This window comes from Triturus cristatus, chromosome 4_2 (assembly GCF_964204655.1).
Source record: "Triturus cristatus chromosome 4_2, aTriCri1.1, whole genome shotgun sequence".
NCBI lineage: Eukaryota > Metazoa > Chordata > Amphibia > Caudata > Salamandridae > Triturus > Triturus cristatus.
In genome coordinates, this window is record NC_140586.1 from 163,296,744 (window position 1) to 163,314,211 (window position 17,468).

Genomic DNA, 17,468 nt, shown 5'->3' on the forward strand with positions numbered 1-17,468 from the left:
CATCGGATGTGGCACGTCTCTCCCCCTTCTCGATCCATGTTCTAGGAGCCAGTGCTCGTACTTGGAAAGAAAGTCTCAATAACCGGCCAAGGGCGGAAGCAGGACTGCTAGAGGCCAATAGGGAGCAGCAGTTGCGGTGAATGACATAACTTGACCGTGAGTGTTTTGATGAATTTTGCATTGATGGAGGTTCTAAATGGAATGACACCTGACTAAGTCAAAAAGTGCAAAGGTTGGTTTCTGAATGTGGGTGTGATGGCCTGTTTCAAGGTGTGTGGTTATTGGAAATCTAGTAGTTTGGATCATCGCCTTAATGTACAGCGCTCCATTGCTTCCCAGCTACATTCATGCTACATAAATACCAGCACATACATGAATGAAGTGTGGTACACATGCTGTTCTCTGATGTCTCATTATTAATGACTCCTACCATAAACTCTCTTCCAGCCCGGGAGATCAGAACCCCACAGCTTCAAGGAGAAGGCGCTAAAGAAGAAGAAGGCTTGCGGGACGTGCCAGGAGGTGCTGGAGTCTCAGGCGCTCATCTGCCGAGGTGAGCAGTTCTGCTTTGATCCCGCAACGTTGGTGGCCTCACGCCATTTCTGTGGCTTAGTAGTAGGGATGCCATGGCCCCTACGGCTGGCATGGAAAATTGACCCCTTATTCTCATGCTAAATAGTAAAAACATCCATAATTGGGGTGCATAGTGCCCCGGTGCCACTGCACCTACTGTACTATTGATAGTAGTCCCATTGAGAGAGCAGGAACAAGGTGGAGGGGGAAATCTGGGCCTTCGCCGTCCTGAATGATCCCTTAAGATCTTATCTTCAGCTCCCCCTACCAAGTGTGTGCCCCTGAGAATCCTTTAGCACAACTGCATAGCTCTCAGACTTTTAATGGGGCAGAGGGCATGCCAACACTGAAATGCTGCTCCAAGTTCCTTTGCAATGCATTAAACTCAAGAGATAACTTTTTTTTGGGGGGGCAGGGTCACACCAGGAAAATTGTCATTCTTTTTTAGGTTGAGACTACCAGACAGCACAGCTCCCTGGTTGTGAAAGACATCTTGTTGGCTTACAAACAACTTCCAAGGGCTTACAAGTCTGCCCCTTGCTTACCATTGGCTTGTTTTATGATCACTCTTATTTGCTTTCACTTAGATAGCTTTCCTTGTTTTAGCCTGTCCATCTTGTGTTGATCCCTCCCATGAAGTATAACCTCTTTACCATATCTTTCATTGACTTCGTTCTATGCTCCCACTGTTCACTTTTAGGGAACTACTTTTAAAATGTTTCTTTAGGCAGTCCATGAGAGTGCATGTGTTTTCCAGCTATCTATTTCCCTTGTGTGCTTTTCTCACCCCTCCAAATTGCTCATTCCCAACTATATGCTTCTCTCCCACCTGTGCCTCTCCACCCTGTGCCCCCATTACTGTCTTTGGCCTGTGTCTCTCCCTTTTCCCCGTATTCTTTCCCTCGTGTTGCTTCATCTCTCACCTCTCCCCAACAAGCTCATCTATTTTATTTATTTTTAAACCACTTTTGCGCTGTTTTAAAAATGCACCTTTGCATTACTTTTTTTTCCAGTGATCCGTCCCAGATTGGTAGATAAATAGAAAAAATACCTGTGTTATTTTGTTGGCGTGCGCAAGCCAGTTACATGCATGCATGCACCCACTAAATGATGCTATGGGTTTGTCATTGTGCCTTTCTGAAGGGCAGTCACAGTGCTGTACAGACTAGCTACAAACGTTGGCAAAGCCAATAGGCTACATAGGCATAAAGTAAAGAAGTGTAAATTGCTGGTTGGGGCCTTCACGTGTGGATGACTTTAGGTCTGCTCCCTAGGGCAGGGGTTCGCGGGCTGTCACTTGCCAGGCTCTTTAATGAGTCATTCGGCCTCCCTCCCTTTTGCCTTGTTCCTCTCCGTGGAGACAGAGAAGGAATACATACGTTTATATTTAGAACAGTAATTGAGCATTGCCCGGCTGAACTTCCCGAGGAGCCTGCAGCCAGGCCTGGAAAGTGCTTCCTGCTCAGGGGATTTCTTTCTCATGGAAGCAGGAGATACCCTGCCCCTCCCCTCAGTCCTGCCTCTGCGTGAAGAACGTACGTCTTACCCCTGAACGTAAGACGCACAGCCCAAGGCCCAGCACGCAGCTGCCAGATGGAATGAACCAACAGCGTGCCCTTTGGCAGCCTGTTCTTGCACTGATGCTGGTGGCCTTCGGGTCAGCCCATTAACGTAGGCCTCTTACTTAATTCACTTTCGATTTTTAACTTCATCAGCTCTGCTGGGGGAAGACACTTCCAGAGCATCATTACCTTCCCATGACCGAATAATTCTTTTTTTTTCCTCCTGAGCATCCGCCAGGACTCCCAGTTATACAATCTGTTGCCACCCGCAGGGAAATACTTATGTCATTAATTTAGGGTTGTCACCTTTCCCAGACAAAAATGCCAGCCATCTGTTCACGTTTTAACAGTTTGCAAACTGCCAGCCGGACATGATTCTTTAGTAGAACTTAATATGACATCGCCGTTATTCATTTAACATGGCCTTCCTGTCTTTGTTTACTTTCATTATCAACTGGGGACATTAGGGCAGCTGTAGAACACATTTTTTTTAGTGTTTTCTTATTATATTGACTGTTTAAATTATGTACCAGTAAGGGGAAAAATACCGGCATTAGGTGATTTTTTTAATGTTTGTACCTTCCGGGACATTAAAATAAGTTCCAGTCGTGACGGTATATAACTAGCAAGGTGACAGCCCTTCTTGTATTGCAGATCCCAGATTGTAGGTCTTTCATTGTCTCTCTCTTGGAGGCTCTGATAAATCCGACCCTCTGCCATGCCCGTCTCCATCTGAGGACTGCATCTAACCCGGCTTGGTCCGCGCAGTGTAGCCTCTGCAAGAAAACGCACTACGCCATGCAATGCCAATGGGTCTGTACAGCCCTCCAGGTGAGGTCGGGCCAGGGATGTGTGCAGTCACAACCACACTCTTTTTTAAGACGGCTTTAGCTGTCGCGCTAGACCAGAGCAGAGGTCTTCAAACTTTTGGATGCCGAGACCCCCCCTGTCAACATTTTGAGGTGCAAGGACCCCCTCCTGACAAAAATGTCTAAACCTGTTGACTAACATACACACAGTAACACTGAGGAAAGATTTCACCCAATCAGTACCCATTTATAGCCAAAATACAGCAATTATCATCATAAAGATTTCAAGTCAACCTTTGTGAAGGGCCTTCCACTCTGCAGCAATACGTGCTGCCACATTAGAAGCTCACCTGGCCCTGACCGGGAGAAGCAGGGGTCCCTTAAAACCCTGGTGGTTTTGTGCAGTTAAGCAGTTTATCCATGCAGCTTTCCTCTCACCCCTCCCTTCCATCCCTCTCTTCTCTCCTAACCCCGGATCCCTCTCTCACTTTGCAGGCCATTTTCTTTCACCCCTTTTTTACAACTTCTGAATTCTCCCCATTCAACCTCTCACTTCACCTTTAATCACCTCTTGCCATTCTGTCTTTTCACTGCCCTCATCTCCAACAGTCTCTCACATATATCTCTTCTGTGTGTTTCTCATTTGCCTTCAGGCAGTAGATGGTTATTAGCCCCAGGACATCTTTTTGTAACAGTAGTGCACTACAAATGCAAATAATAATAGGCAGAAGCAGGGGAGCCACTAGACCAGAACTTCAGAGGGGGGGGTGGGGGCTAACACTCCCAGTCAGGGCTGGCCCTAACACTGGTTACACACTGTGCAACAGTCTTTTTTGATGCCTGACCCCCGTTTCCTCCTTCTCCATGAATTCCTTCACTGCCACTCACAAAAAATGCAACGCATCTCTCTATAGCACCTTTCTGACAACCATTTCATTTTTTATAGCACTACTCATAGTTTACTCACACTCATTTCTGGGATCTGCATGGTACATATTCTTTGTAGCAGGCACATTAACCCTCTGCATTGTGTGGGTGACAAGAGTGTCCATGTGAGTGCACGGTGAGCGATGCAACAGTGTGAGAGTAGGACAAGAAGAGTGACTGCAGGGTGAGTGAGGTGGCGTATGAATTTGGGTGCGGATGCAAGTTAAGAATGGGATGAATGAATGTATGATTACTGATGGGCTTGTTTGAGTGAGTTGCATATTGAGTAGTGAGGGGGACAGGTGAGTGAAGTGTCACATGAGTGCAGGATGAGTAGTGTACACGTGTGACTGCAGGTTGAGGTATAGGGTGAGCAGCACAAGTGCATTGTGAGTGTAGAGTGATCATTGTGAGTGCAGGATGAGCAGGGGAATGGTGTGAGTGCACCGTGATCAGTGTGAGTGCATTGTGATCGCTGTGAGTGCAGGGTGAGCGTGAAAATGAAGGGCGAGAATGAGGAATGAGTTGTCTGAATGCAAGGTGCAACCCCAGACCCATGAAGTAATTCAGCATGTTATTGATGGCGGCGTAGAGTTTAAGATTTAAGTTAAACTATTGCCGCATTAATCGGGGATCGAGGGTGAAGGAAATAAATAATGTGCTGATCCTGCAACAAACTTCCAGTCCTATGGTTAGGGTTGCCAGCAGATTATGTTGATGGCCCAGTCTGTACAAAAAAAAGCAGTCACCTAAAGCAGTATTTTCAGCACTTATCTGTGCATACTTTCAAGAGCAAATATAAATAGAAAGCACTTTAATTGTGTTCTAGGGCTGCCTCAATGATCCATGACTGATAATTAAAGAGAAAAAAGACAGAAAAGTCACATAACGAATGCATACATACTTTTTTATTTCTAAGTCTATTTAGTACCAAGAGGAGATCTTTGCAGGCTCTTTAAACAAAACAGGGCAGGCATTTTTCTTTTGGCAAGCCTACTTTGTATTTCTTTCCATGAAATGCATTCACACACTCCAGCAGGAAATGTAAAATACAAATGTAAGGAATAGGCTGAGTGGGGACCCAGGGGGTACTGGAACCAGGAATAAAACCTAAGCCTCTGTAACCAGTTTGCAAAGGCATGTAAAAATGCAAATGGTCTTTAAAGACCTGTGAAAAACACTGCCGGAGATAAGACTCCAGACACTGCCCAGCTGAGCCCCCAGCAGCTCAAGTTTCACTGCAGCAGCCTGGGCTGAGACACAGGACGGGGAAGAGGGGGGGGGGGGCTGAATGGGCCTGGGCAGAAGTGTGACTGGGAAGGTGCGACCCCCTTTGCATCACTCCACAGCCCCCCTGGGGGTCGCGCCCCACAGTTTGAAGACCCCTGTGCTAGACTATTGTGTTTCCTAAAAAAGTCTACATAATATGCACATACAAGGAGCTTTTGACTTTCTACAAGCTTTACCCATTGGCCCGTTAAACAGTCAATCATATTTTGCTTCCACCCACCATAGCATACAGCATGGGGCAATAGGACAGCCCACTTTACCGATTGGCTCCCTTAACTTTGAGTGACTACACAAAGCCTGTGCACATTATTCATATCCGTCTCCAAATAGTTCCTTTCTTTTCAGTTGCACAGTTTGTTCAAAGTGTGATTTTTATGTTATTTATTTTTATATGAACCTTAAATACTAACAACTTATTTGGCATGCACTACTTTACAAACTTTATGTCATAAAGTGTTTATGTGGCTTTGTAACATTGTCGGTGCCGGCAGTTTGAATGCTTGGTTAATTGGCAATTTATTCTTGTCTCCTTCATTAACCCGTTCCGTGCTCATGACGGAACCACTCCGTCATGAGCCACGGGCGCCGTGTGCTCATGACGGAGTGGTTCCGTCATGCTGCGGCCGTTGGCGGCCACTCCGCCCACGCGGCGCTAATTCCCCGCCTGTGCGGGCGATTAGCGCAGTGGGCTGAGTCGTGATGGAACCACTCCGTCATGAGCACAGCTCGCCCGTGACTCATGACGGCATGGTTCCGTCATGAGCACAGCGGCGCCGCACTGCCCCCAAACCCCCCCCATCGCCGTGGCGGAATTCGTGCCGCGACGAAGCGGTTAATAATAACAATAGAATGCATCGAGCAACTGTATGTTTTTTAATGCAAGCATAAGACTATCATATTTAGGAAACATCATTCTTGTTTTCCTTTTGAATTTTGTGGCTTTTGCTTGCAAAGCCATTTCACAAGCTTGCCAAGGCCAGACCTACTGGCGCGGCTAATGGTTGTTAGGGTTTGGCTTAACAGCTCAGCTGCTTGCAAACCTATAGTTACCAATTCTTTGTAATATACATTTGACAGATTTAATTCTTTATCTGATGCATGCATTTTATAAGTAAAGCTCTGTTTTCACAGTCAAAAGCAATTTTTTACGTGTTTTTTCCAGCACTTGTGGGAAAGGCTGCTGCTGCTTTTGTGCTTTTGTTACAGGGGGCACTGGCGTAACGAAAATCAAGGGGGCCTCCCTGCACGGTACGAAGAGGGGCCCCCTCCAGGCTCAAATCAGGAGCCAGAGTGTAGTGCCAAGGGGGCCCCCTGGAGCTTGGGCCCCCCCGCACCGCAGGGGCTGCGGGGACCTGTGTTACGCCCCTGACAGGGGGCCAATATTGCAACACTGCTGCAAAGCCAGCCCCTAGTAACAAAAACAGCCCCCACTGGTCCAAAACCGGCCCCTACCCTTCCGGCCCACCGGGAACACGTCCAGGGCCCGCTACGGCCAGTCCAGCCCTGCTTGTGAGGCACAACTGGACACTAGACAGTAGAATTGCAAGTGTTGTTAAACTGAAAATCTGCAGTAGGGAGCTATAAGAATTAAAATTAGTAAGTCTAATTATTATTTAATGTCCAACATGTTGTACCTGTCCTTGCACTATTTAGTGCACCTCTACTTCCAGAAGCAGAGAGAAATGCTTGCATAGAACGGTAGAATCCAGGAGAGACAAGGAGAGTGGACTCTCCCATCAGATCAGTCTTCGACCTACTCGCACCGTTCCAACCGACCACCATCTTAACCTGTCCTCTTGATGTTAGGAAGCAGCTGGTGCAGTAGGAATAGTCGAGTGACGAGATGGCACTTTATCTGAGCTCCTACAACTTGGTGGTGCAGCATTCCACAGGCAGAAGCCAATCGCAGACCTTCTTGTGGAACTCTTTGCTCTCTTCTCAGCATCACAGGCTGAGCTTAAGGCTCTCTATAGCAAAAGCTGCAGAGGGACCCAGCACATTATGAGCACTGTTGAAATACATTGTAGACATCAGCAGCTCAAGGGCCAGAGAACGGTTTTGTATACAAATAGTAAAAAAATGAGGTAACCAAGTAACCTAAAAAGGCTTGGGGTGAAAAATGGTGGAAAAGCAGTTAAAATTGAGTTAGCTGTTTCAAACTAAAGTCCAAGTACCAATTGTTATGAAGGATCCTGCTGGAAGCCCCTGTGGGTCTAAGGCTCTGATTCTGAATTTAGGGGGTGAGTTCCAATCAATATATATGCATGTATCAGAATTCTGAGTTGCGTCATAATTACAGTCACTCTGTTATACCCCTTGCAGATTTTTCCTGGTAAAACATTCTGCTCCCGGTAAATAAGCCACATCAAGGTACTGGCATTTACTGGGCTGTGTACATACCCTAGTCTATTCCACCATGCTCAAAATGAGGCCTATATAAAGACAGACCGTGCCCCAAAAGTTTCAAAATTGTTGTATTTGGGCTCGTCAGGCCATAAAATGAGTAGGCCAGCCTGTGGATGGAGATGAGGTAATTTGGCAAAACGTACCTTATGAATTAAAGGAAGGCTCGAACTGAAAGCACGTAAACGGGGGCTGGATGTTTAAATATCCAAAGTGGGTTCCAACAACATCTGCTTGACTAGGGCCCTCCCTATAATAAACCTTTTTAGGTAAAAAGCTCCAGAGAGGAGAAGGCGCCTCTGTGGTCCAAAGCAGAACAAGCAGCTGCAAGAATTCAGGGAATGTGTTTCTCCTGGACGGTTCTCCATGTGCTGGTTTCTTGAAGCACAGAGCTCCACAATGGGTGCTGGTACCCGGTGACGTGCGTCAAAGATCCCACGGACTTGAATTGCCTGAGCTTGAGCTCACAGTAGAGGTTATTTCAGAGGGGACTTTATCTGAGTGGTGCTCATGCTGCAGAAGTCCAAAGATGACGTAAGGCCCTAAGATGAAGGTGGTAGTCTCTCCCATTTCAAGTATTACGGAAAAGGGTTCTCACGCATAGTACACAGATTGACACTGACACCGAAGGCCAACGTTCAACTTCCTCTGTGTTTCAGGCTATTGGCTTTGGGCTTCAAGGAGCATTACTACTGGTCATCCCAAGAGACCTCATTGATGGCTGATGAACCCTTCTGTCCAATCTCCTCCTAATTGAGCTACCAAGCTCTTCCTAATGTGGTCCCAGGCACTGGAGCACCCCAACAGCAAGGCAGAACCAGGTCCTTAAGAGCAAGGCTGAGAGAGCCCACCGGCCCCTTGGCTAAGTCAGGAGACTCACTTATAATCTTCGAATAGTTATCGGTCTAGCAGGGAAAACAACAAGAAAGAGCAGCTCTCTGCCGCTTGGCAGCGGAACACGGTTTATGCCACACAGCTTGGCTTTCTATAGAGAAATAATAAAATCGTGCATTCAGTACAGTTTTTGAGTCTCTGCACTGTACCGACCCATGTTTTATTCTGGACTTGGCTCCAGCACCTATCATGGGTGCTGCTCGAGGCACCTGTAATCCCACGTTGGGGGATCATGTGCAGGCAAAGTGTCGGCAGAGGGGTTTCCCGCACCGGAGCTTTCTCGCCTTCTCCCAGTTTCTGTTAGAGAAAAGCAATCAGACACAGGTAGCCATTTGCTATGGCCCACAGAGCACCTCCTTAAAGGGCCGTTGTGTCTTCTCGTAAAATAACAAAGTGGTCTGGTAAACTCTTTCCCAGCAATAAGGCCCATCTTGGGCAACGGCTTTTATAACCTCGAATATACATGGAATACCTTTTAAGAAATCGAGGGTCATATTGCACATTTTAATTATTTTTACCTGTGCCCCAGGTTAAGTGCAGGTAGATCTTTAACTGGCCCTGTGCAAGTGTCAAAGTTTAATTAAAGATGACCGTTATGGACAGGGCAGCCCTTAGTCTTCCATGTTACCCGTGGCGTCACGAAACTCGAGGGGGGCACCCTGCAAGGTACATGGAGGACCCCCCACCGCTCCGGATGCCGTCAGGAGCTCTCGGTCCAGAGTACTGTGCCCCCTGCAGCTCACGCCCACAAGAAATTCCCTGTGGCGTTACACTGTCGCGAGGCAAAGCGGATGCACGTTTTCAGTTGGTACCTTGGAGCCTGCACGTGACCGAGCTCAGGTATTGCACTAAACATCTGACGTCACGGCTTACACTGACTGCGTACAGACTTGGCACGACGTGTAAAACAACGGCAAGCTGCATGGAAAGGGCTCTAAGTTGAGCCTGTGGCTGCAGGTGGGGCCCAACGGCACTCATTTTCGAGGGGCCTGCGCTTATTTTTCCCCTTCAGACTTGCAAGTAAGTGAAAAACACGAGGGAAAGGAGGAGAAAGATGGAAAAACGTGACAAATAGAAGGAGCCGAACCTGCAAGAGTGAGACAAAGGGGCAGGGAGTGTCTGGTGGTGGAGTCAAGATTACACAGCCTTAGCATTCAGCACGCCCACATCATACATGGCAACTGCTCGCTTCATGCGGAGACTCCCGATTTTGGAATAAAAAAATGGCTCTAATTTGGCTGGCCTGGCTGCATTCTGAAATTGCCTCTGCTTCAATAGAAGCCTATGGGGTAATACATATCCCCAATTCTTTTGTAAAAAATCTCCCGCTTTCCTCCTCTAAAATGTTGGCATGTATGCAGTAGCGGCCAGCATAGATCGGGGGTGGCTGGGTGGTGGGGGGGGAATGAGGAAGGGAAGTGTGGAATGGGGGTGAGCTTCGGTAAGGGGATATTTAAAATAAAGGAAAAGACATACCTTACCGCCGTGTATCTCCGTCGTCTCTCCACACGTCGGGAATGAAACAGGAAGCAGGCAGCCAGGCCCCACTTACCAATCACAACGCTGCAATGCAGCGTTGTGATTGGTAAGCACCCAGGCTCCCCTGACCAATCACAATGTTGCAATGCAGCGTTTTGATTTGCCTGAGCGCCCCGTGGTTCGGCGTTCAGCCAGGGACTTGGGTCATGTTCTCCATGCAGGCTGTAATGCAGCCTGCATGGAGAACACGAAAAGTGCGCATGACTGTTTGGCCTGGCCCAAGAGGGCCAGCCTTACAGTTATTGCGCACTTAGGAGGGTGCTACCACTCCTCCCCTGCAGCAGCCCCGCCCTGTCACACAAAGCTGCTACAGCAGGAGGACAAAATAAAATGATAATAACATTACGTTATTATCATTTTATTTTTTCCTTTCCTTTACTGCTTCAAGGCAGTGGGCCGACGCTCCTCCGCCTTAGTGGAGGAGCCGCCACTGCATGTATGTGAAATACAATTTCTTAGCAAACCTTGCGGGCCCTGGCACTTTTCTTTTACAAATTAGGAACTGCCCAGAGGGTATAGGTTTGTGCTACATAAAACTCCAAATAAATAAATACATGTAGAAAGACTACTATTACTTCACTGACCATCTGAAAATTTTAATCCAAAACATATGCCCCAAGTCCTCAACTCTTATAGAAAGAGTCGTGTCATTTGACCCATAGGAGCCAGTGGATCTCTTGCACCTACCCGCGTATCTATTGGCACTCTCCAGTGACTACTCACGCCCATCTTGTCTGCTTGTTACCCTGCCTGCCTTCTCATGACACGGAGTCAGAGTGGGACCTTGTACTCCCAGTACAAGTGATCCAGCCTCTCCCGCTCCTCCTTAAATTTATTTAATATTGTTGTCTCCACAGCTTTTGAACTAAAGTTCTGTACACTCGCCACTCTCTGGCTGAGTTCTTTTATTTGTTAATATTTCTCCTGCACCTTTCTCAATTTTAATTTTATCCCTTCAGGAGAACTCTTCTGCTGAAAAATAGTTGTATGCCAGAATGTCATATGCAGAAATATTTTCTGACATAAATACTGTTTCCTAAATATTCTTTACAAAAATATTGCCCTATTGGGTTTAGATTTTCCATTATTAACTCCAATTCGCTGATATTGTGGTAAACAATATTCAGAACACAATATTTCTGCTATACGATAATTCTGACATCAATATTGTGCTACAAGTCTCTTACGTATATATGTTTAAGGTCTTGAAAGCCCCGTTGGAGGGCAATATTACCTCATCCAGGGCAACAGAGAAGCCAAGTCTCGAGCTGTTCTGGTAATGGCTGGAAGCAATAATGCTAAACCTCAGAGATGTTTCTGGTGACTTGTTCTTTCAGATTCTCTCCTCCCACTCAATGAGGAGCCAGATCTTATTTAGGGCGTTTCTTGTTTTTGCTGCTGTCTCTGACTTGCTTTCTCTCTCTGTTTTCAGTCTGCAAGATCGCTATCCACAAGAAATGTGAAGCTAAGGTAAGGCATTGGGTGCTGGCTGGGTTTATGATGGTTATCTTTACACCATGGATGAAGTTGAAAACAAGATCAGCCCTGGCAAACCAGAAAAGGGTTTTGGGACTTTAATGGGGGGCCATTGCAGTCCATTCAGCTCTGAAAACTGCCCCCTAGCCTGCAGCCCACTGGGCAAATGCTGCAGCAGCCAGCCCAGCCTGGGCTGCGCTGGCGCTAAAAGATGTCCTTTCTTCATTTGACGGTAATTCTGGAAAACTAGATCCAGGCCAAAGATATCTCTTTTTTAATTAGGGATGTTAGAGCATTACTCTGTAACTATTTTGATCCCCAATATATATGCACCAAAAATCCCCCAAAATATCCAAGACAACTATTAAAATGTGTGCTCACTATCCACGCATCAAAATGTAAAAATTCCAAATTAATAAGGTGGGGGGGCTCACCATCTGGCGCTTGCTCCCACATTTTCTAGGACTGGAGTTGTAGCAGAAAATTAACACTGATGCACAATAAGCAAACACATTTTTTTTCTTTGCTGTGGTATACTGCTAACACGCTGATTTTGTGGTGATTAAATATGATTGCAATAGTTCTTATTAATTTATACCCTATTTGAGAACCACAGACGTTTGTTGGCCTAATATTAAAGAATCTGTCGACTCTGCGAACCATTTACGAATGAGAAATGTCTCCTTGTTCACGCTTGGAATAGTACCCACGTTCTGTGGCAGTGTGCTGCGCACAGTGCAAGAGGACACATGTTTTTCTATTGAATCACAACACTGTTGGGCTATGGCAATGAACATACTGAGCGGTACGGCGAAGGTGAGCACCATCGCTCCCGAAGACCCCAGGTGCTAGAGAACCACGCTTCCAGACCTATATGTTAGTGTCAGAGTGAGTGACGTCTCACACAAGATGGCAAATGTACCAGAGTGTCTGCTTTAGGTGAAGGCAGTGTAAAGGAACAATAGTGTAGTTTTAGAGTGAGATCTGTCTGCATTGGTAGAAGTTGAGCTAATGGATCATTTTTACAGTTTTTAGCATTCATCTCGTTTTTATCCTCCTAAGTGTTTTTAAATATTATACAAATTGTAACTAAATATAGTGATGGGTTCTGATGATTTATATATATATGTATATATATATATATATATATATATATATATATATATATATATATATCTCCAAAACAGCCTCCGAGCAAAGGAGCCCTTGACCCTACAGGGCGGCCTCGAAACAACAGGCACGGAGCAGCCCATCCATTTGACATCATCAAGAAAAACACATGAGGCCCAATACCGGAATAGGAGCGTTTTAATCACAGGTTAGCAGCACTATTACTGAAACTTGCACTAAATATGAATGGATATTTGAAAGAGAAACATAATCTATTAAGATTTCATGTACCACGAACAGTGCAATGCATCATGGGGACTGTATTTTAAAAGGACTGTCACGTGATTTTGAAACTTCAAAGCGCGCACGTAAGCACTATGCAAATAATTGTCTCCACCTGTGATCAAGGCAGTAAGACGCTGAAACGCGTAAGGGAATGGAGATGCCTTTGCCCTGCTAACCTGTGATTAAAACGCTCCTATTCCGGTATTGGGCCTCATATATATATATATATATATATATATGTTCCAAAAAACTCCCAAGTAGTGTTAGTATGCTCTCAGTAGTAAAGGCACAGCAACAACGTAGAGCAGGTCAGAGTGTTTATTACACAACGCGTTTCGGCAGAAGCCTTGATCAAGCGTGATCAAGGCTTCTGCCAAAACGCGTTGTGTAATAAACACTCTGACCTGCACTACGTTGTTGCTGTGCCTTTACTACTGAGAGCATACTAACACTACTTGGAGTTTTTTGGAACATTGGATTTACCGGTGGGCTTCGCCGGCATGTATGCCACCCTCCATGGGTCCCAGCACCCCAGAAGAAGCGATGTTTAATTTTGGAATATATATATATATATGTTTTAAATCTTGTGCACTTAGTTGTTTGATGATTTAGCCTCTTTGCTATCCACTTGCGTTTTGCTTCCACACTGGAGAGTGGTGTAGCTCTTGGTACTTCTCTCTTGACTTTGAGATTTGGGCTTCTAGAGGGCCTAATAGGGTGTAAGTCCCCCCGCCTCACCGGACGCGTTAACATGGGTCATCTTGCTGACTCGTTACTGGCGGAAGGTGTGATGGGTACTCTGTCGTCAGTAATCTGTTAACTGAAGCCAAGAGCTGGACACCAACATCTCGAAAGAAAGACCCACATGACTTTATTAAGACAGAACTCTTAACACCCATCCAACATTGTCCAGATCTGCCCGTCTATAGCTACCAGGGTTTCCAAACAGCACCCTATACCTTCAGTAACCTCAGTAACATATTACATGCCGGACAGTGTGCATGCCAAATACGCCCGATGGCATAAAATAGATTTTTTGTGTCACCGGCGGCCCATCAAACAAACTCTAAAATTAAGTGATTTATCAATCATAAAGATAAACTTGAAGGAAAACAGTAAAGAGTCACAAATACAGTACTGATAGCACACACTCCCAAACGAAATCAGAATCCATTCTTTTTTTTAAGTTTGAAAATGCTTTATTAGAGAAAATTAGAGAGAACAACGAGATACAGATCATTCAAATAACATTGTCCATGTTGAATTAAAAAAGGAAACAGTAGATCAATATTCGCTAACAAAAGAAACATAAAAAGCATTTTGTAAAAAATTTTTATAGACAAAAAAGAAAGGGGGGGGGAAGAGAGAAGAGGAGGAGAGAGGAAAGGAGGGAAAGGAAAACGAATAGGTAAAAAGGCATTATAAAGATAATAGGAAGAAAATCAGGCAAAAGATTAGGTAAGATAGGAAAAGCAAAAAAGCCTAGGATAGGGAATATTTAAATGCAGGAGACATAGATGTAAATGGAAAAATAGAAGAAAGATAGAAGAAGAAGGACAGAGAAAGAGCCGCTCATGGAGGTTTAAAATTCTCAGAGGATAAGGGAGAGGTACGTTTCAGAGCCATGCGGTCAAGATATGTTGTGAGAGGCAACCAAAATAAATCTCTATTAAGGGTAGGAGTGGAAGCAGCAGCAAAGGGCACATCAAGCCTATGGTAATGACAGAGAGAGTTCCACCAACATTGTATAGAGAGTTTAGTAAGATCCTTCCAGTTAAAAGATATGTGTTGAAAAGCCAGAGCAAGCATAAGATCTAATAGACCAGAGGAGTGTGGAAGAAGATCTAAAGTGTCAGAAAGACTACCTAAAAAGAGAAGAGGGATAGAGTAGGGAGTAGAGATCGAAAATAGGCGAGAGACATAAGACCACACCTGACCCCAGAGTATGAGAACAGAAGGGCAAAGAAAGAGTAGATGAAAGAGATCAGCATTAGGGGAGGCACAGCTCCAACAGTTAGAATCTTTATCAAGAGAAAAGCGAGAAATAGAAACTGGAGAAAGATACAATCTGTGGTATAGAAAAAACATAGATTGGGTCAGTGAGGCAGAACGAGAGATTTTTAAGGACCTGGACCAAACTTTATCCCAAAGAGCTATAGGCCAGTCACAGCCCAGATCCGACTCCCAAGCACATTCCAATTTAGATTTCGGACGGGTCAGATTGGGGGAGGAGAAAAATTTATAAATAAGAGAGGCTTTGGGAAGAGTAGACAAAATCTGAAGTAGGGGAGAGGGAGATATGGGAGACGACGACGAAGGAAGGGAATAATAAACATCAAGTATAAGGGCCATGAGGACAGTGAATCTGCGGAAAAAGGATTGCGGGCAGTGAAACAAAAGTCGGAATCGAGTAAAAGAGCATGGAAGAAAACAATCAAAGAGTTGGTTAACCCACACCAGACCTTTTGATCTCCACGCATTCCAGCAAATAGGGCGATTGTTTAGGAGAATAAGCGAGTTATACCAGATAGGGGAGGCCAAAAAGGATTCACGAGTAATAGGATCAGGACGGACCAAAGCGTATAGAAGAGAGGAAGTGTGTTTGAACAAGGGGAGAGGAGTGGTTAAGTTCTTAGCAGAAAAATGCACAACGTCAGATAAAGAGAACGGAGAGAGCAGTGAACGTTCAATAGAAAGCCAAAGAGGAGCAAGAGGGGAAGGTGTTAGAGAAAGCCAATTAGAGGCCTGACGGAGAGAAAATGACTTATGATAGAGACGAAAGTCCGGAAAATTGACTCCGCCATTCGATTTTGGTTTACGAAGAGCAACTAGAGCAACCCTCGATTTTTTATGGTTCCATAGAAACTTAGAGAGGCAGGAGTCGATGCGTTTGAAATAAATATCAGGAATATGTATGGGGAGCATGGAGAGAATGTATATAAGAATGGGGGATATCATCATTTTAAATCGAGTCCAGCCGACCCCACCATGAGAGAAAGAGAGGATTCCAAGAGGATAACAATTTATCAATACGGGATAGTACAATAGACATGTTCAACCAAATGGATGAAGAAATGGAGTTAGAAAACCATACTCCGAGATATTTGATTTTAGAAGAATTCCATGCAAAGCCAGTGGCAGAGAACTGATGAGGGAGACAAAATTTGGTGAGAGGGAGAATCTCAGTTTTATCAGAGTTGATCTTGTAACCAGAAACTTGGGAAAAGGAATTAAACTCGAGCAATAAGGCAGGAATGGATTTTTCAGGATCAGAAATAAATAGGAGAATGTCATCTGCATATGCAGAGAGTTTCAAATGGGTCTTGTCATAAGGGAAACCAGAAATAGATATGTTATTCCTAAGAGACGTAAGAAATGTCTCTAGGGCCAGAACAAAAAGTAGTGGGGACAAAGGACAACCTTGACGGACTCCACGCTGGAGGGGAAAATAAGGGGATAGATGACCATTGACTAAAACAGACGCCTTAGGGGCAGAATAAAGTAAAGAAATAAGAGAAATAAAATTAGGGCCAAAACCGTGCCACCACAAGGCGGCAAACAGAAAGGACCAATCCACTCTATCAAACGCTTTCTCAGCATCGACCGAGATGGCGGCTAAAGGGATGGTGAGAGAAGGTACTTTATTTAGGACATTGAGGAAAAGGCGGGAATTATCCGAGGTAAGTCTTCCCTTAACAAAACCACACTGTTCCTTGCCAATGAGATGGGGGATAAGAGGATCCAAGCGTAAGGCGAGAAGTTTAGCAAATAATTTGTAGTCTACATTAACTAAGGATATTGGTCGGTAGTTTTTACAGAATTGGGGGTCATGGCCATCTTTGGGTATAAGGCAGATCGTAGCCTCGTGGAAAGTACCAGCAGCTGTGCCAGAGATAAAGAAGGACTGGAAAAGTGAGAGAAGTTTAGGGAGCAGAAGGTCTGAAAAATGCAGATAGAATTCCACAGAGAAGCCATCAGGACCCGGGGATTTACCTTTAGTTAGAGTCTTTAAGGCGCTATCAAGCTCGGTAATAGAGAGATCATGCTCAAGACCAGGGAGGTTGAAATGAGAAGTGGAGGGGGCAGGGATGCTATCGAAATAGGACTGAATAAGAGAAGCAGAGGGAGGCGATTCAGGAGTATAAAGTGACTGGTAGAAAAGTTGGAATTGGGCAAGTATATCCTGTTCCTTGTGTAAGAGAAGATTATCGGTAGAATAAATCGAATCTATAGAATTACGCTCCCTACGGGACTTAAGATAGTTAGCTAAAAGTTTACCCGATCTGTTGCGACCTCCGTAGTAACGCGCACTGCTCCGTAGTAAGATTGAAGAAGCATTATCGGTAGTAGTTTTGTTGAAATCGAGTTTGGCACGTATAAGATCTGGTAAAACAGTTTTATGAGAGGAAGTATAGAATTTATGCTCTAGGGATTTAATATGAGCCAGCAAATCTTTCTGTTTATTAAGGAAGAGTTTCTTTTTCTTCGAAACAAAGTCTATTACAAAACCACGAGCGGTTGCCTTAAAAGAATCCCAGATAACATGAGGGGCTAAAGAGGGATCGGAGTTGAGCAAAAAGAATTCTGTAGCAAAGGAGAG

At 45.0% G+C, this 17,468-nt stretch overlaps 1 protein-coding gene across 3 annotated transcripts in view; it reads left to right on the forward strand.

Moving 5' to 3' along the window:
- Nucleotides 1–17,468, forward strand: part of TNS2 (tensin 2) — a 345,238-nt gene that overhangs the window by 68,931 nt on the left and 258,839 nt on the right. For all 3 annotated transcript variants that reach the window (XM_085600920.1, XM_085600922.1, XM_085600921.1), the window contains exons 2-3: nt 448–553; nt 11,430–11,467. In XM_085600920.1, coding sequence (XP_085457046.1) covers nt 448–553; nt 11,430–11,467 — 144 coding nt within the window. The remainder of the gene's footprint in view (nt 1–447; nt 554–11,429; nt 11,468–17,468) is intronic.